Genomic DNA, 21111 nt, shown 5'->3' on the forward strand with positions numbered 1-21111 from the left:
TTTAAGGTAAGGAATAGCATAGGGCCATGGGTGTGGGGTAGGATGGGGAGGTGCATTTAAGCTCCACTACCAGTTAAAAACAAACAAACAAAAAAACCAAACATGTGATTCCTAAGCAGATCACAGTATCCCCTGAATTCTTCTTTTACACACTTAACAAAACTGTTAATCATTTATAGTATGTTTGGCATAATTCAATTACAACATACCTGAAGAACACTTTAGCCAAAAAAGAACGAAATAAAATATGATTTAAACTCACTTCCTAAGAAATATACATATATACATTACTATGGCAGAAGAGAACTAACACAAAAATAATAAAGCAAATTAGAATATAGCATTAGACTCAAGTTGAACTCTAATATTACTCTCTGTGGATAGAATTTATAATCTCAAAGAGTTATAGTCGAACTTAGTAGCTGTATCCACATGCACAGGAGAGCTTTGATTTGGAAATAGAAACATGAGCACTGTCCTAGGTGAGACTATTAAGGAATTGTGTGCAGAGAGAAGATAAATGGTCTAAGATTTGGGAGGTAAGTCAAGATTTATAAACCAGGAGAAATGATGTAGTCAGAGAAAGGTCTCATGAAGGTGTGGTCAAAGGAGCAAAGGAACAAACAGATGAGTGTAACATCCTGATGGTACATGGATAACATCCAAATGGAGGAGTCATTATCTGACAAGATGAGGAAAATGAGGACTGAGAATTCAACACTGGGTTTGGCAATTTGAAGTTGGTTGGGATCTCAACAAAAGCAGTTTATGGAGTGGTGTAAGAAAAAGCCTTTGTGGAGGGATTAAGAAGGGAATAGATATTGATAAACTGAGGTCATGTGTGGCAGTTTGCAAACTGCGGAGGCAAAGAAGGTTTAGGATGCTTATCCCAATGGCACGAGTCCAGCATGGAGAAACTGTGTTCACAAGAGAAAAGGAACATTGCTGGTCTCATTTTCATAAGAAAGAGAATGGCCAGGTTAGAAGATGTTGCCTTAGTTAAGAACTGTCTTAGCCGGGCGCCGGTGGCTCACGCCTGTAATCTTAGCTACTCAGGAGGCTGAGGATAGCGGTTCAAAGCCAGCCTGAGCAGGAAAGTCCATGAGACTCTTATTCCAATAAACCACTAGAAAACCAAAAGTGGTGCTGTGGCTCAAGCGGTAGAGCACTCGCCTTGAGCTGGAGAGCGCAGGGACAGCGCCCAAGCCCAGAGTTCAAGCCCCACGACCGACCAAAAAAAAAAAGAAGAAAGAACTGTCTGAGTCAAGTCAGGGGGCTGTCACAATGCAATCAACTGTGTGATTGGTAAATGCCAGAAATTCTGGAGGTTGTGAAGTCCAAGATGAAGCCATAGAAGACTCACAGGTGGCTCTCCTCCTGCTTTTACCTCACATGGTAGAAGGTGTAAGGGATTTATATTGGACACTAATCTTACTTTTGAGGGCTCTGGACTTAGGACCAGATCATTTTTCAAAGACCCCGTCTCCTCATACTGTCACTAAGTGGTTTGACTCCAAAATACAAGGTGATATATGTAGATATACATATAGATATTTGTTATTGCAAAGGTAAATTACAGAGGAGTGATGGTTATGTAAGTCAGGTAATGAGTACATTTCTTTTTGGACCATGTCACCCCTTCACCCTCCTTCTCTTTCTCTCTGTCTGTCTCTGTCTCTGTCTGTTTGTCTATCTGTCTGTCTGTCTCTCTCTCTCTCTCTTTCTCCAAGTTTTCCCTCTTATCCTTATTCCCAAGCTGTATAGTTCATTTTCTTTATATTTATTTATTTATTCATTTACTTTTTTGTTGGTCATAGGACTTGAACCCTTGGCCTGCACACTGTCTCTGAGCTTTTCAGCTCAGGAGAGTGCTCGACCACTTGAGCCACAGCACCACTTCCTATTTTCTAGTGGTTAATTGGAGATAAGAGTCTCACAGAATTTCCTGACTGGGCTGGGTTTTGAACCTTGATACTCAGATCTCAGCCTCTTGAGTAGCTAGGATTAAAGGTGTGAGACACCTGTGCCTGGTTGTATATTTGATTTTCAACTCAGTATCTAGTGAATATCACTGCTGCACTTGTTCGCCCTTTGTCCCATCCTTTCTTTGCCCCTCCCTTGCCATCCCCCAAAACAGATAAAGGAATAAACAAGACAAAAAGAAAAGAAAACAAAAACAGCAACAAAGAAAAAGGAGGCAACAATGCTGGATAGGAAATGTACTGATTATCTTGCTCATGTAAATGTAACACGTCTATACAGTATTTTTGCAATAAAAAACATAATTAAAAACAAGAAAAATAAAACTCTTGTTTCCATTTCCTGGAGTTTGTTTCAAAAAATATTAGTTTATATGATAAGATGCATTTAGTTATTGAGCCTTCATAATCTTTTCCCAAGAATACCCTCCTTTGGTCTCAACTGTGTGTGAATGCTTAGAGACCTGTATAATTTATTATGCCCCAGTGTATATTTTGTAGCAGAAAATGTACTTCTTGTAGATTTTAAGGCACATATTAGTTAACACAAATGAAGGCTTATGTCACTTAATATAATTTTTCCAAGTCTTTTCATTTCCTTGTGAATGGTACAAAATCATTCTTTTGGATAGAACACTAGAATTCCACTGTATATATGTACACATATTCTTGATCTATCTGTATATTGAAGGGCATATAGGTCAATTCCATATCATGTGTATAGTAAACAATGCTGCAATGAACATAGTTGTGCTGGTACCTTTAATGTGGCCTGGTTTGTAGTCGGTTGGATAAATATCCAGGAGTAGATTGCTTGTTCATAGGGAAGCTTTATGCTTAGTCTTTTGAGCAAAATTCATACTGCTTTCCAGCATGATTGAGCAAGTTTACATTACCACCAAGAGTGAAATAGTATTGCCTTTGGGACACAACCCCACTAGCATTTGTTATTGCTAAGTTTTTGATAAAGGTGTGAAGTGGCATCTCAATGTCATTTTGACTTGCATTTCTTTTATGTCCAGAGATGCTGGACATTTCTTCATGTGTCTATTAGCTTCTTCTGAGAAGTCTCTCTTTAAATCTTCAGTCCACTTATTAATCGGGTTATTGTTTTTTTGAGGGTTTATTTGGGGAGGGTTAATTTTTTCAGCTCTCAGTATAAAATACAAGTTTTATAGTATACATCATCTGACTAAGGCAGGCACAGAATGCTGCATGAAGGAAAATGTGAAGAATGCAGGAGACTTGCAAAAGGAAACATAAGGTGATTGAGTACAAATGATGAGTCTTTTAAGCTAGAAAACAATAGTAATTGCTGAATAGAACAATGGGGAGTGTGGGATTATGAAAATGTGTTAAATTTCTTGGGCAGAATTCAGAGCCTAGAGAATATACACAATTTAAGAAATGTATTTTATATTTGTCATTATCCTTAAGTGCTTGTACAAAGAATTTGCCATTCAACAAAGCAGTTTATGAATACTATGTCTCTTGATCAATGTCACCCCTTTCGGTATTCTTACCCATCCACCCCAACCCACCCCTTTCCTCATTTTACTTAAAAGAAGTATTTTTAAATGTGATAATTTAGTGTAATTGTGATTTGTTTCTATCGTTCTGTTAGGAATGCAGGTGTAAAATAAAAAAGATCCCCTTCTTCAGTTATCATCAGTTTAAAGGTTGATCACTAGCCTCCTACAATAAAAGAAAAATTAGCAATGGCAGTAAAAAAGGCAAATAGATTTATTTAAGTTGTGTTTTGTATAAGAGCCTTATGAAATGAAGATACAGACTAAAGAAAAACTGATTAAAAAAACTAGGAAATTTCAGGAATGGGTGGAGTTGAGATAGATGGAGGCAATAATGGAGTGGAGTTTTGTACTCGTAAATTGTCATGTAGAATTAAAACCGTTTTGTGCAACTATTGAAAGATGATGCAAATAAATTTAAAACAATAGGGAACTACGTCCGTTTACATGTTACTTGATGAAGAGAAACTATTTATGTAGGAATTTGATTATAAGAGAAAAGGATTATGAATTTATTAAAATAACCAGGGAGGAATTTACCAAGCCTCTTTGCTTAGACTACTCTGCACCCCTGTCTGTGTCTTAGAAAGAAAGAGTGGTTCTTCCTCCAGCTACTATAAGGGTACCTGTAGCATGAAAATCTTGTGACTGACTGTAGAAGTAGGTTGGAGAATTCTTTTGTGGCTTGATTCAGCATGAGGAAGATCATCTTTTCTTGATTATACTATTTCTTTAAATATCCATTCTGTGTCTTAAAATACACATTCTGGGAGTAATGTTCCAAATGTCTTAGGAAGAATAGATCAGGCAGATACAAGTGTAAACAATGACACAGATTTTTCTTAGAGAAAGATGATAAACTAAGGAAGTTTAGGTGAAGGAGCAATACCTGTGAAAGACCAAAGAAACAAAGCAAGATTATGGGGGAAAAAGTTGGCTAAAATGAAAGGGAAGAAGGACCAACAGACTTTATGTCTTGACTGAAAGCATATAGCACAAAATGAGATGCCTAAAAAATGACATCATAGCATGTAGATACTGGTATCAGTCATGTTTAGATTGTATTTAGGGAGGTAATTAAGATGCTAAAAATGAAAAAAAAAGAGAGAGAAAAACCATAATGTCTATGCAGATTTTGAAACTGCCAAAAATGAAGAGCTTAGTCCTGAAAGAGGAAATGACTGAGTCAGGATTTAAAATTGTCAGAGGATGAGCAAGAACTTAGAAATACTGAAAATTCTTCTTTAGAGCCACTGGAAGGAAAAGGCAGAGAAGGACAAAGAGTCATGTCTTGAGAGGGAGATGAAAGAAAGGCAGTTGGTTAATGCAAGAAGGTAAAGAAAATCTGAATGATGGGACTCGGGAATGTGTCATTTCAAGAGAAAAATAAAGTAAAGCAAAACAAAAACAAAATCCAACTTTTTGTCATATGTCCACCTCAGAACAGACAGTGCTGTGTGTAAATGCAACTCTCCTCGAGTTGTGGCTTTCTGTTGGAATGGCCAGAAGCACTTTTGGCTTCTTGCTGATATTTCAGACTGCTCTTGCTGAAGGTGAAGAACTTCCTTTTGATTGTTGGTTATTTTTATGTTTTGTTTCTTTTGATGTGAAACTCTGTGAATCTTCCCACTGTCACTTTCACTCACAAAGATGTGGCCAAACTTGAGAGGTACTTACATTTAAAAAAATCAAAGCAAGGCAAAAGAAAATGGAACAAAAAATGGAGACCGAAAAAAATCTTCCTTTTAACGTGCTTTAAGTGTGTATTTGATCAAAGTCTTAGGGTTTGTTACCTTTAAATCATTTAATCATCCTTACTTAAAATTTTTATGATAAAACATAAATTAAGTGTTTGTTAAATTGCAGACATTGATTATTGTTGTTATAGCCTTATTTTTGAAATAGAATAAATTCAAACACTAATAGGAAAAAGTGACTTAGAAGGTAAAGATGTATTTCAATTTTAGCTACAAAGCTAGATAATTTCATTAGTTAGAGTTTCTGTGCTTTGTTAATGGAAACATAATTTTGCTATTTAATACACCTTAAATTTTTCATCTATTTTTATTTGGCTATGATAGTGAGCAGCAATTATTTTTAAGTTCTAAATTACAGTTAAAAAAATTGACCTTCAAGGCTGAACTATAAAATACTGTTTCTTCTTACTGCAAACAGTATAAGTATGAAGGTCCCTGAAACCAATTGCATTTTCAACAGTGTAATTTTTACCCCTTGACAACCGGCCATCTTATTTATTTATTACACTAGTTTATAGTAGCAGCAGACCATTCTCTGCCTTTCTCACAACCACCAGAAAGAGGGATAATTTACCAGTGAATAATTTGTTGGAGGTGATTTATTGTGTCATTCTTGAAAGCTCATTTTGACTGAGTGACCTTGGCCGTTAATATTTGGTCAATGCCAAACACATAATAGAAGATAAATATGTATATATTTATTCATGTTATATGGAGATACAGCATAAATTGTTGTTGATAAGATAACTGATAAGACTCACTGGTACTTGTGACAAAGAAGAGTACCTCCATGAAGAAGGCCATGGTACTAGTTAGCCATCCCCAAATAAGACAGCCAGAAAAAAGCTAAAATAGCACCACACCCTTGAGCGTGGAAGCAGAATAAAAAGTGGAGCTTTTAATATTCTCTGTTTTCTGTCATCTACTTCACCCATTTGTGAATGTGTAAAACAATAAGATAAAATAATTAATGACTTTATAGCACTGATGATTTTTGCCTATTTTACTTTGTCAAAATTCTGAATGCTAATTATCTTGGATTATTATCAAAGTATCATTTGACCAAATAAAATGAAAGCCCATTTTCATTTGATCAGGCTATGTAGACATTATTTAGTGCAAGCAAACTCAGCAGGATATATAATTCTGAACAGTGTGGCTTGTTGCCACCTCCTGGTTGTCTTGATAAACATCAAATAGTTGTTGGCATCATTTCTGTTCATATTTCGAATAACTGACACTGAAGATTTGATTGGGGTTTTCTTTTGCTTTTATATTAGCTCTAATAGTTCATTAAAGCCAGTCACTTCATTTTAGAAGAAGAAATAGTATTTCAAGGTGAAGATGCCCCTAAGACAAGTATCCTGTGTCTTCTTCAATTTACAGTTTGAATTTTTAAGTGTCACTTGGTCCTTTTCTGCAATCACAAGTGATCGAGACCTATCTAATCTGTTTAATTTTCTTTTTGAGCAATATAAAGTGAATTTCCCAATTGGCAAAATTAAGTTATGGGCAGTACAAATTGCATGACTCTAGTTCTCAGCCCATCTGTCTCCAATCTTGGTTTTAATTACTACCAGTTCCAGCTCTGTTTGGGCCTATTTGTGCACACAGAATAATCAGTGGGCTTGTTCCTGATGTTTTGAGCTCCTTAACAAGTCCAGGATAGTCTGCCCTAGGTTGTATCAATTCTAAAGAAAGATATTCTTCCCATGGGAATTCCAATCATGATTTGACCTGAATAGGTCTTTCTGAAATTGAGTATTATTTTATGTAATTAGAAATTCAAGGCATTCCATAAGAAATAGCTTGCTTGCTTAAATAGCAGAGGGACAACTTTATAAACAATTGTCAATCCACTGTGTGTTAACTCTAAAAAGTGATGGTCTCAATTCTCATTGGATTTTCTGTGAATTCAGACAGTATCACTATATTAAAGATTGTGTTTTATATTGATAATCCACATGCAACCGAACAAAAGATTGAGGAAAGCTGGATCACTAGTAAAACTTGATTTCAATCCACATTGTTAGTAATATTTGTTTACTTAAGCTAGGATTTCTCCCTGCCTCCTATTTTTCTTTGAATTAACATTATTATCAGATAGCCTCCATCAGTTTTTATTCCAGAAGTGTGGTTCCTTTTGTGTTCCTCAGAATTGTGCTTCTTCTTTTGTTTATCTCCTGCCTGACAATTTGCAGCTATTCATACAGATTGCCTTTGTGATCATCCTTTCTGTCCTTGTTCTCAGCTTCTCCCACATTTGCTTTTTGCATTACATTGATTGCAATTTGTTTCTGACTTCTCAGTTTTCCTACTTTGTTATAATAATGGTCTATTGTACTGCATTTTTCTCTCTACCTGTGTTTTCAAGATAAAGCCTTGTGCCTATGACAGTAAAGAGCTATCCACCCTTATTTTATACATACTGTCTCACTTGTAACACTTCAAAGTTTATATACATCTCTCTCTCTCTTTCTCTCTCTCTCTCTTTCTCTCTCTCTAGCTTTCTCTTTCTTTGGCACTGAGGCTTGTAATCAGGGCCTTGTACCCTTGCTTAGCTTTCTCTCTCAAACCTGGTGATTTACTATTTGAGCCACAGCTCCACTGCAGCTTTTTGGTGATTAATTGAAGATAAGAACCTAATGGACTTTCTTGCTTAGGCTGGCTCAGCTATCCACAGATCATATCTTCCTAAATAGGTATACAGATGTGAGCCACTGTTGCCTGACTTACAGAAAAATACTTTTGCAAAAGGCCTTGAGTTTTAATTTTAAAATAAAAAATGAAAAACAAAACAACAAAAACAAACTATCTGAATCCTGATGTAACATAGCGCTTATGTATTCTGACCATCATGTTGACCAATTTTTGTTTGATTTTTGTTTGTGGGTTTTTCCTCCATTTTGTAGTTTAGCCAATCTATATGGTGTAAAGTCACATATATTATTAAATATACAATTGAACCAGGCATCCAGGATTCACGCCTGACATTCTAGCTACTCAGGAAGCTGAGATCTGAGTTCAAAGCCAGCCCTGGCAGGAAAGTCCATGAGATTCTTGAGGCCTTGGGCCTTGAGCCCCAAAGCTCAGGGACAGCTCTATGCACACAAACACCCCAATTACTATCTGCCTCGGGCAGACAATTCTAAGAAGAATCATACATGAAGACAGTTCATTTGAGAATGATTTGCACAGTTTCTCAGTAGCTAATCATGTGCTCCCTCGCACACGGTGCTCGTGCACTCTGTGTTGCATCTGTGAAACATGCAAGGAGCTCTTGGGTCAATTTCTCCACCAGGCCAATAGACACTGGTGGGGGAATTTATTTCATGTAGTGTTGAAAATTTTCTTAGATTTGCAGCTGTCTTGGCTCCTGGGAATACTGGATAATTTCTAGCATGTAGGCATAGTTATTTGTAAGTAATATCCTTTTATTTGTACATTGTTAAATCAGTGTTAGATTACTTAAATATCTGTAGCTCCCTTGTTTCCAAATTTCTTTCTCTATCTGAGTTTTGTTTGTTTAATGTCTTTAAGTACCTGAGATGATTCATTGAGATTAATCATAATGCAGGCAACATGAATCAGAGAAATGGAGGATAATGAAAAACTATTGTTTCCACTTGCTAAAATTGTATTGGCAATTTCTTTCTTTTTCCTTAGTAATGCCACAGATGTTGTGAAGATACTATTAAATAATACACACATACCCAATAACTTCTATTCTGCTCTTAACTACTGTATTATTCAGAACATAAATCAAAGTATTTCTTGACACTAGAAATCAGTGAAGTCAAAGCTGTGATTGTACAATTGTTAGCACCTTTAGAACTATGATAGACTCATCCATAGAAGAATAGGTTCTGTGAAATGCTATGAAAGAATGTCTTTGTTTGTAATAGAAATATGTAGTTTTAAAGTATGTGCAGTATACTTCTCTCTTAATTTAAAAGAAAATTGACAGGGCTTTAAGAACTACCCTCATAAAATGGAAATGGAAGATGCAAAAGTGAATATTAAATAAAAATCTGAAAAATTTTAGACTATGAAACTCTTAAGGGACCACAGTAGTAGACTGTAAAATCACTTTTTATAATAGGAAAGTTATAGCTGGGGTTGTAGAGATGGGAATGGACAGCGTGGATGTAAACCCTATCTATGCCAGGGGCATAGATCAGGGAATCTCAGTTCAAGGCCAGTCTAGGCATAAATGTGAAAGCCTTGCGATAATCAATACAAGGACAGGTGGTATATGTCTGTCATCTCAAATAGATAAGAAATATATTTAATTTGATCATAGTCCAGGATAGTCCAGACATACCTGTGCAAGATTGTTTTTTAAGTAATGAGTGATAGATCACTTGCCTAGCAAGCACCAGGAAAGATCCCCTGCCCCTATCTCATCTATCTATCTATCTATCTATCTATCTATAAAACAATGACATATACATGACAAATATGTGACATATAGGAATATATATGTATACACACATACGTATATACAAAATGTATCAGAATTGTAAAACAGAATGAATACATAGGGGTTTATACCAATAAGACACCAAGTTACGAAATGCCTTGTTATAATAGTAGGTCTGTGCACAACTCAAGTGCATTTTAACTCAAAGAGCTGACCTAAGTGTTAATTCCAATTTAAAGATTAAGGAATTCAGTCTCATAGAGATATTGAATCTTGTCCAGAAATGTGCACTGAAGAAGTCACAAGTTAGAACATGAACCAGGCAAGAATTCTTTGTATATACCACAGAATACAAGTCTGTCAGATTCCAAGTCCTGAACAGCCTCATGAACCACACTCTCAGGGCAGAATGCTGAGTGAAGACCTTCTAGAAGTCAAGAAATTCCCTTAGTGGGGAGAATTTGTCACCTCTAGTACATTTTAGACCCTTTTAAAGATGGAATGCAGAGATCTCAAAATCTACCCCATATCCCTTGTCTCTATGTTGGTCCCTCCCTTCCTCTCATCATTCATCTATCTGCTTCTTTTCTTCTATTTACTAATATTGTTTTATAGTATCCAGCTCTCTTCTTTTTATTAAAAGAAACTAATAGAATTTAATAGTTTGAAGTTAAGGACTACTTATAGGAGTTCTGAGGGAAGAGGAAAAGAAGATGGGAGCATTATTTTCTGGTTCTGTCCAGTGGAAGCTATGTTGGTAAAGAAGGGATTATTGATAATATATATTCATACAACCAATAGATGTGAGGAGTTTGATTGACAGACTCAATAAACTCCCTAATTTCTTCCATCCTGTGATTTGAATAGATCTGAGAGTACATTTTACCTTGAGGAAGTTTTGATCTACAAGTCAAAGGGCAATTTCTACAGATAGATAACAGGCTATCTGGATGTAGTAAAGAGTGAGGACTGGGGAAATGGGTACTTTCAAGAGGAACAGGTGCAGCAAGGTGAGAGGGGTAGAAGAATAAAAGGGGAAGAGGGGAGAATTCAGGCAATAACTCCTTGTATATACCACAGAACTGAGAAATATAAGGGACAGGGTGGGTTGAAGGTGGTTGAAGATGTTGAGGTGGTAACACAGATCAAGCTGCATTGTACACATAAACTGCTTTGTGAAATTGCAAAAAAAAATCAATACATCGCCTAAAATTAAGATGAATAAAGGAAGTGGGGGTGGGAGTTGGGAGAGATGGGTGAGAACATTGAAAGGGGTGAGATTGATCAGCATGCACTGTATTCATAAACAGCTCTGGTGAATGGTGTACAACTATGTACAACTACTTAAATAAAAATATTCAAAAATAATAAATAAATAAATAAAATGGGCAAATGAAAAAAGAAAAGATTAGGGGAAGGAAAGAATAAGCATTTATTCTGTGTTTGGGCAGGATCATTGTGTAATGTCCAGGACTTAGAATCATAAGCCTTTACTCAAACACAAACGCAAACATGCAAACCATCAGTTTCACTCTGGCATCAGGCTTTCCATACCCACATCATCCAATCACTCTTCCTCTGCTGCTCTAAGCTCCCATGGGGCTCTCAGGTCCCCATAGTTTACGGGACATGGTTTTTCAAATGCTTTAATCTAGATAAAAGACCAGACTTTGTAAGAGCTTGAGATATCTTTGAATGTTTGATAATACCACAATCTGCTCTTTAAGTTGCAGGCTTTCCCTGAAACATTCTACTACACAATGTTACTCATCCTCCCAAGCATTTATGTAACTTGACATTTACAGTTTTTGTAGGTTTAACTCTATTTGGTCTATTTCTAAGTAGATCTGGAAAAATCTGAAGATTAGAGATCTAATCTTAGGTGTCATTGCTTATTTCCTAGTACTTATAGAAAATAGGGATTTATAAGAGCATAAATGCATCTTACTTTGAGATGCAAATATCCTGGTTGAACTTTAGAAGTGAATTTCAGTTGTCTCTCATAAGATAAATTTAGCAAACAGTTTTAATTATTTGTATTATGTTGCTTGAATGTTAATATTTCTATAACACCAGAGGCTTTTCCTCAAGAACAAAGATATATGAAACTCATTTTAAGTTATCTATGTAATTCTTGTCACTTTATCCTATCATTTCCCTTCTTCAGTGTCAACTTATGGAAAGAAAATATAGCTCTAGATTCATAGACCTTACAGAAGAGGATCAAGAATTCTCCTTAAAGTAGATTTAGGGAACACTTTAATGCAGTTGGTAGGTCACAGACATTAAAAAATGATAATGTAAACTTTTGAGGATAAACTAAAACATGCCACAAGGGTATTTATTTCCATGGTTTTCAAAAATATGTTGGAAGGAACTTGTATTTCTTTTTTGTACCCTAGGAATAATAATTGCATGAGTGAGTTGTGCATTTAGAAAGTAAAAGGCCAATTTTCCATTTTCTCCAAAGATACAGAAAAATAGTATTAAAATCATTTACTGGAGACCACTTGGGTAGTAATTAAGCAGACCAAACTCTTATCTGGTCTTTGATACCAAATTCTTGAAATTTAGACTCCACGTACATAACATAAAAATAACTGTAATAATTTTCCCCAAAGAAATATCTATTTTCCATTTAGTTTTTTTGGCCCTAGAACTTGATACTTTTAACATTTTAGTTATTCCCAGCCTTCATTTCACACTATGTTCTGACATTCAGTAGGCCTATTAAATTGTTATATGTATATCTATATAAATAGATACACATATATATATAGTTTTTATGGATTATTTATAGGAAATATTTTAATCAATTTAGTTTCATTTAACATACATTACCATAAAATAGTCTCCTCTTTTTGTTCAGCTCCCTGAATGGTTTTATAGACATTGCTTAATATAATAATATATCTCAAATTAGATAATATCTTCTATTTCACCATTGAATCAACAAATTTTTTGATAAATGGCAGCTGCAGAAAAGCTATTGTATAAGCATCTGGCGATATAAACGCAAATAAAACGTAATTGCTGATCCTGTGGGATTCTTTTCCATCATAAAGACAAGACAAATGATGTAAAGAAGGATAACAGTATTGCAAATGCTAGGATAAAACTATCTAACACACTAATTCATTGATTGAATGATATGCTTGGTGAAATTCTAGGTGCAGGTAAATGACAATGAATAAACAGACCTTCATTTCCTCCCCAACAGGAATCAGTCATTTAGGTCACAAATCTTCTCTAGAGAGAGTGACATTTTTTCTGGGTCTTATTTAAAGTAGCAACAAGCTCTAATTGACAGAGACATGACTAGTAGGAATCTTTGAAATGATATATATCAAAATGATTGAGTGAACATTGAAAGTAGAACTCCTGTTCAATTTGTAACCTCATACCTTAGAAGTATGCTGTGGTTGGCAGATTTCTATTATCAGGTTCTTTTCTGGAACCAACTGGTTCCTAAAACTGTCAATTTCCTACATCTACACTACCATGAGGGATAAATTCATTTAGAGATAAATAAGGTAGAATGGTACAATTTGTCTCACTTGATTCGGTAATAATGGCTTCAATTCTGCAGTGTATGTTAGATCAGAAGAGATTTTTCTTTTTTAAATGGAAGATTCTCAAGGATGTCAAACTTGTTTTTTCTGTTGTTCAGTCTTTCTATTCTACTGAAATCTAAATGTGCCTTATTCAGCTTACTCTGTCCTTATGCAAAGATTCTTGAAACTTTAACTTTTGTGAACAGCCATAATTTAAGAAATGAGTTGTCTCCATAAAGAGGTCCTGTTATTTGGAGGTTATGGTTTCAAAAATGAATAAAATATATCCTCTTGTAATGTCAGGTTTTGTTGTAAAACAGAACAAAATAATTAATTAATGTCTGTGTAATGCACATTAAAACAGAAAATGTTAAACACTTGCAAACTACTAAAATACATTTTACTCATTAACTTTAGTGAACAGAAAGATACTTAGAATACTATTTCTTCTACCATAATCGTTGACTAGACTTATAAAAATATAATGCCAACAAAAGTTATTATATTCTGGTAGAATGTTCCTTGTAAGCCTGGATGTATATGTCTTTGCTACCTTTATATAATAGATTATTAACTTCTTTCTTTTTTTTCTTTTGGCCAGTTGTGGGGCTTGAACTCTGGGCTTGGGTGCTGTCCCTGCGCTCTTCAGCGAGCGTTCTACCACTTGAGCCACAACACCACTTCTGGTTTTCTAGTGGTTTATTGGAGATAAGAGTCTCACAAACTTTGCTGCCTGAGCTGGTGGCTTTCAACCGCAATCCTCAGATCTCAGCCTCTTGAGTAGCTAAGATCACAGGCTTGAGCCACCCGAGCCTGGCTTAATGGATTATTTCTTTACGTCATTTTCTTTTATTGTTCCTTAGACATTTTATAAACATACCATACTGGATCTGCTTTCATTTAGTGAAAAACTTCTGGCCTGTAGCAATCATTCCATTAGAAGTTACTGATCAGAATGTGGCAGTCTCATTTTAGGTATCAGCTCTGCCTTTAACTGTTTTTTTTTTCTTTCTTTAATTAGCATATATCCTTTGGACAGTGTTTCTTAAACTACAGAGCACACAGACTGATTCAACAGGCATGTTAAGCTAGACATTCATGAAATCTACTCTTAGACAGATTGAACACTTCTGGAAATTTGCATTGTTATCAACACCAAGTGTTGGGAGAAATGGTGACATTTGTACATTTCACATGGAAAAAATAGACCTTTCTTTTATGTTATCTTGAATGAAAACCCCCTAATGCCCCCTTTTATCCTTCCATTTGCCTACTTCAAATCCTCACTCTTCCTTCTTCACCTAGGGAGGAAGAGACCCTCTGCCCCTTTGTGGTATAAGTAGTCCTTAGTCTTTGAGATGCTGGTACTTCCAGGCTGGGTTTAGCAATGGGAGAAGAGGGCTGCCCACTCATATCACCTGGGAATGTCACAGGGAAATGATGTAATTTGTAAGTGTTCATCATTTAATTGTTATAACAAACCTTTGAAGTAGCTTTGTTTGATTACTCTATTATTATTACTTTCATTTTACAGTTAAGAACACTAAGAATAGTAACTTGGAGTACAATGTGCTAGAGCAGGCAGTTAAAGTCACTTGACCAAAACCAGGGATGAATTAGAGGACTAGAGTTTCTTTTCTCTAAAGAATGACTGTGGATCATTATGGAGTATGATTATTATAAGAATGGATTCCAATAAGTAACTCTCCAAAATAAGAAAGAAACAAAGCAAAAGACTAATCATCTGAAGAGCAAAAATAACAATGTAAAGTTTTTAGGGCAATCTTTGGTAGATTTCATAGTTTCAAGTTTATATTACAGAAAATTTCTAGTAAAGGTAAAGAATCTTCAGGCATGTAGTGACATATCTCCTAGTCTCAGAAGAAAAGATGGCTTCATATATGGTTTCCCCCAAATACAGAATTTGACATGGTGAGCATGAATGTTTTAATTTAGGAAGACTAGGGGCTGGGAAGGTGACTCAGTGGTAGAGTGCTTGCCTCGCATACATGAGGCCCTGGGTTCGATTCCTCATCACCACATAAACAGAAAAATCCAGAAGTGGCGCTGTGGCTCAAGTGGCAGAGTGCTTGTCTTGAGCTGAAAAGCTTAGGGACAGCACCCAGGCCAGGAGTTTAAGCCCCATGACTGACCAAAGAAAGACTAGGTTTCTTAACTTTTACTGTATGTTACTTATTGACTTGTTACATGTTGCTTAACTTTACCCTCGAGTTCTATAATACAGATGAAAGGTGTGATAGATATCAAAGAAAAGGAAATAACTACTTTGAATTGGCAAATTTTAAATAAGAATTAAAATATGTGATGAATATTGAATAAGATAATTATGTACAATGCTTGACATAACATCTAGAGCACTGCATGCTTTTTAAAAATATTATTTTACTGTTTTTGTATTGAGGGGTTACTGTTTCATAAGTCAGGTAATGGTTGCATTTCTTTCTGTACAATGTTTCCCTTCTAGAGCAAAACATACTTTAATTATCAGTTTCTCTTTACTGCAATTGTTATTAACAGTAGCAGTGAATTTATTTTAATAGAGTATAAACAAGTTTAGATGGTACCTTGGACCATTGATATATCATCAATGTTGAATTGATGTTGAAGCTTTGCCTTGTGCCAGGTGAGATTTAAATACATGAAACTTTGCTTTTGGTAGGCCACAGAAAGAAGAGAGCTGCCTACAATAACCCACTCAGTCTTCAGTGGTCTGGTGGTTTGTACCTTAGAGGCATGACTATTTTGCCACATTGAGAATGTCTGCTCTGAAATGGGCTCATTTGTTTCCACCAGGTGATCAGCCTTGTACTCATCAGCTGCTAGACATGGCCTCACGCCTGCGGGAGAGTGCTGAACTCTTCCAGTCAAATGAGATGCGACCAGCTAACGACCCCAAGGAGAGAGCCCCCACCCGTGTCCGCATGCTGAATGACATCCTCCAAGACATGGAGAAGAGCTTTCTGGTGCAACGGGTGCCACCGGGGTTTTACAGGTAGGTTATATACACCATCAAGTGTATATATATTTCCTCAATCAGAGTTTTTATTTAACTTCCAAATTGTGTATCTTCTGAGACCATAGCACTATCTAATGACGAATATAAAACAGCTAGAATATTTATGAATTGAGAATCCGATCCCTCCTCCCAAAAGAAGCTCAAATGTATGTGCATGTCTCTATGCATTTTAAGTATATAGTACACACACACACACACACACACACACACACATGCAATAGAACTTTGTTGAGCAGTATGACATCAAGTATATCACATAGAACATGGCCAGATGATTTTGGATGAATTTCAATGAGTCAGATATGACATGGTTATTGAAAAGCCAATGGAGTTAAAGTTGTACTGGAGAAAATGTACTTAGCTAAGTGGCAGGAGTGAGGATCTCAGGCTATTTTGTACTGTGAGACCATATCTACAACCTTATATTTAACTGTAAAGACTACCTTTTATGAGGATGGCAACCAAGCTTAATATTCAGGTGAGACTAAATATAGATGGTTTTCAAAATAACTAAAGATGTAGGAATATTTGTCTAGAGTTACAAGAGAGTACATTTTATATTTGAAGTACTAGGGGAGGGCTATCCCTCAAAATCTCATGCTTGCTTGCCAATTACTTTTCTACTCCAGCCATGCCATCAATCCTTCTTATCTCTTTAAGATATCTCTCATTTTCTAGAGCTGGCCTTGAACTTGTAATCCTCCTACTTCTACCTTCCCAGTAGCCAGAATTACAGGCATACATCACATACGAGGCTACAAGAGACATGTTAAAAATTATCCAATACCAGGGGTATTAGATAAGAATATATAGATTACAAAATAAGTACAACATCGTTCTGCTTTTAGGGTGTTTTTGATAGATAGGAATTTTATATCTTCCATACGTTTATTCAACTGAGTATTGATTCTTTTACAGGCTGTAATACGTATATATGTGAACATATATGTATATGTATATGTTAGGATATATAGTATATAAACAATATATTCCAATTGAAAGTGAAAAATAATTTCTATACACTTAATATATGTCAAATTAATGTCAAAATGCACATATACATATATTTGTATCTACATGTATATGTATGCACATATGTATGCATGTATATACATGTATATACACATAGATACAGAAACATATATGTATGTACACATTTATATACATATATATATATCTATGAATGAAAGTTCAGGCTAAATACTCCTCTGCATTTCTTTGTTCTTTATCCTTACAGTTTCTCACGATAAGCCTTAGGCAAGACAAAATGCATACGAGCAAAGGTCATATTGGAACAAAAGAACTGACATAAGGGTATAAAAATCTTAACTATACATGAGAAAGAATCTAAGAAACAATGTTCCTGAATGATACTGAGTTTCTTATAAGGTATTGATGCTCTGTCTATGTAAATTTCAGAGTACAGGCTGGGTTTTGAAGCACCTGCTTATTTGGGCAATATGAGGTTTAGGTTGGTGAGCTTTGCTCCCAGCTTCTGTGATGTAACAAGCACTTAATCCCTCTGGATCTCTTTTTAGTTTTTATGGCAATAACGGTGTTTGAACTTAGGCCTTGAAGTGACTCATCTTGCTTGCTCACAGCTGGCATTCTACCATTTGAGTCAAGTGTCTACCCAGGTTCTTTGCTGGTTATTGTGGAGATGGAGTCGCTCAGATTTTTCTGCTGGGCAGGCTTCAGACTGCAGTCTTACAGGGAGCAGCCTCCTGGGACTCCACATCTTAATTTCTATACTTATCAGAGTAGGAAAATTATGTTTTAGGGTACATTTCCAAATTATTCTCTTTCCTTCACTTATCAAACTAAAACAACAAAATTATACATGAAGATATTAGTTCGGTATAGGATGAGGTACTCAATTTTCCTCATTTGCTCTTCTTGGCACTTAGCCTCAATGCACAAGATCCTTCTATAAAATTGAATTATCTCTCTGCATTTTATTCCTCTTTTAGCAATATGTATGAACTTCTTTTGAATTGAGAGAGAAGCAATTGTCTACCCCTCATTGAATACTCATTAAACAAGTTTTTTCTGGTTATTATGATTACAATGAATCATATATCTCAAGTTTGAAAGCTTTAATATGTTGATGGTTAAACAATATTGTAACTAACATCAGAGATTTTTTTAAATATTGAAATCCTGTAGGTCGATATTTTGGCACTATATTACATTTTCATTTATTACAAGGTTGCTCAATTTCAGGGTCAAATGGTAAGTCTGTGTTTAACTTTGTAAGAAATTGTCTTCAAAAGTGATTGTAACAACCATGTGCTGATGGCTCATGCCTGTAATCCTAGCTACTCTGAGGGTCATGATTCAAAGCCATCCAAGGCAGGAAACTTCCTGTTCTCTTATCTCCCATTACCAACAAGAAAAGTAGAAGTGGAGCTAAGACTCAAAGTGGTAGAACACTAACTTTCAGCAGAAAAGCTCAGGGAAAGTGTCCAGGTCTTGGCTTCAAGAGAGAGAAGGAAGGAAGGAAGGAAGGAAGAAAGGAAGGAAGCAAGGAAGGAAGGAAGGAAGGAAAAAAGAAAGAAAGAAAGAAAACCATAGCAGTTACATTTTTCCTTCAGGCTAGCACTAAATTGGATTTTTGTATTGCTCCAATCCAAACTAATATTTGCTGGTGATATTGATTGCCATTAGATTTTTTTAGGGGGGGAGTCCGGTCATGGGGCCTGAACTCTGGGCCTGGACGCTGTCCCTCAGCACTTCAGCTCAAGGCTAGTGCTCTACCACTTGAGCCACAGAGCCACTTCCGGGTTTTTCTTTTTGCTTATGTGGTGCTGAGGAATCGAACCCAGGGCCTCAGGCATGCAAGGCAAGCACTCTACTACTGAGCCACCTTCCCAGCCCCTGCCATTAGATTTTGTAAGAAGTACATTTAAAAAATATTGTAAAGGTGATGTACAGAGGGGTTACAGTTACATGAGTAAGGTAATGAGTACATTTCCTATTGAGCATTGTTACCTCCTCCTTTGTATTTCCCCTACAATCCCTTCCCTCCCCACCTTCCCAACTCCTCCCTTTGCCTCCAAATTGTAAAGTTCATTTTCAGCATAGCGTCTTATACATCTCATTGTTACAATGGGTCAAACTGTATCCTTATTTCAGCATTTTCTTATTTCTCTTCCTCTCTCCAAACTAGAAAACTGTATATAACAAGATGCAGTGAATCAAATACAGTGAAAACAGGGCTTATACCATGGAGGAAGAACTACAAAATAAACAAAAACAATCACACAGTACATCATAAATACATTAAAAACAACAGCAAGAATAATAAAACCTCCTGTGTCTCTATCATGGGTTCATTTTGCTTAGCATCATCTTATATGGTCCTTTTGTTGGTTCACCCTTTATCCCACAGTTTCTGTGCTCCCCCTTCCCCTCTCAAAATCAGATAAAACAAAACAAAGAATACAAAAAACAAAAGCAGCTCCAAAAGGAAATAAACCCAAAGAAAACAGGAAAGAAAAATTAAAAAAGAACCACCAATCGTACAATTAAGAAACCTCTCGTTTCCATTTCTTGGAGTTCTCGAGGAAAAAAGCTCAACAACAGTGCTCTAGCCTTGAGTAAAAGCCGAGTGATGGACAAAAAAAGTACATTTGTATCTAGAAATTTCAATTCACAATTGCTTAATGGCATATGATATTGAACTACGTTTGATATGATAATTTTCCACCCCTATGTTTTCTGCAGAGATATGGTTCTTTTTTTTTTTTTCTGGTCCTGAGGCTTGAGCTCCGGGTTTGGGTAGTGTCCTTGAGCATCTCTGTGCTCAAGGCTAGTGCTTTACCACTTGAGCCATAGCACAACAACACTTTCAGTTCCCTTCCTTCCTTCCTTCCTTCCTTCCCTCCTTCCTTCCTTCCTTCCCTCCTTCCTTCCTTCCTTCCTTCCTTCCTTCCTTCCTTCCTTCCTTCCTTCTTTCCTTCTTTCCTTCCTCCCTCCCTTCTCACTCCTTTCTCCCTCCCTCCTTTTTTGTCTCTCTGTCTCTGTCTCTGTCTCTCTATGTCTCCCTCTCTCTCTCTTTCTTTCTTTCTGTCAGTCATGGGATTTGAATTCAGGGCTCGCATGATATTTCTAAGTTCTTTTGCTCAAGAGCTAGCACTCTACCACTCGAATAACTTGAGCCACAGCATTACTTCCACTTCTAGCTTTTTCTGAATAGTTTACTAAGGATCATAGTCTCACTGACTTTTTTGCCCAGGCTGGCTTCAAACGGAAATCTTTACATTTCAGCCTCCTGAGTATCTAGGATCATGGTGGGTGCAACTTGTGCCTAGCTTCATTCTGATTATTTTGCTTACTTGCTTCTTTTCTTTCTAACTGTTGAGTTTTAATAATTCTTGTTATAGTTTAGATATCCGTTATTTATCAGTTAAGTGTTATGCATATCACATATGCATATAACATATAAGTATCTTAGCATATAGTGGACCTTTAATTCTATTCAGTATCAGTTATGAGCCAGGTGATTTTAACGCTGATGATCTCTAGCTTACCAACTGTGCTTTCATTGTTACATTCCAGAAGCGATGATCAAACCCATGGTCTCCAAGATTTGCTTCTGCATTGTCTTTTAGATGTTTTATTTTCATAATATAAATAGGTGGCTGTAGATTCAGTAGTTTTGTCCAGAATTGTGCAGTTTTTCCACATTTTAATTTGAAGACTATCTTTTCTGTATTGAATTATTCCATCTCTTTTTCATGTAATCTACTTTTAATATTGCCATTTATTGTCAGCATAGCACCTTTCAACAGAAGATCTTTCAGAAGATCTTTAACAGAATGAAACTGTTA

General features: G+C 36.0%; 1 protein-coding gene across 1 annotated transcript in view; it reads left to right on the plus strand.

The window, feature by feature from the left end:
* Naaladl2 (N-acetylated alpha-linked acidic dipeptidase-like 2) overlaps positions 1 to 21111 on the plus strand; it is a 902864-nt gene that overhangs the window by 852695 nt on the left and 29058 nt on the right. The window contains exon 12 of the mRNA XM_013016159.1: positions 16057 to 16255. Within this exon, the coding sequence (XP_012871613.1) occupies positions 16057 to 16255 (199 nt within the window). The remainder of the gene's footprint in view (positions 1 to 16056; positions 16256 to 21111) is intronic.

This window comes from Dipodomys ordii, unplaced genomic scaffold (genome assembly GCF_000151885.1).
Source record: "Dipodomys ordii isolate 6190 unplaced genomic scaffold, Dord_2.0 Scaffold30, whole genome shotgun sequence".
In the NCBI taxonomy this organism is placed as follows: domain Eukaryota; kingdom Metazoa; phylum Chordata; class Mammalia; order Rodentia; family Heteromyidae; genus Dipodomys; species Dipodomys ordii.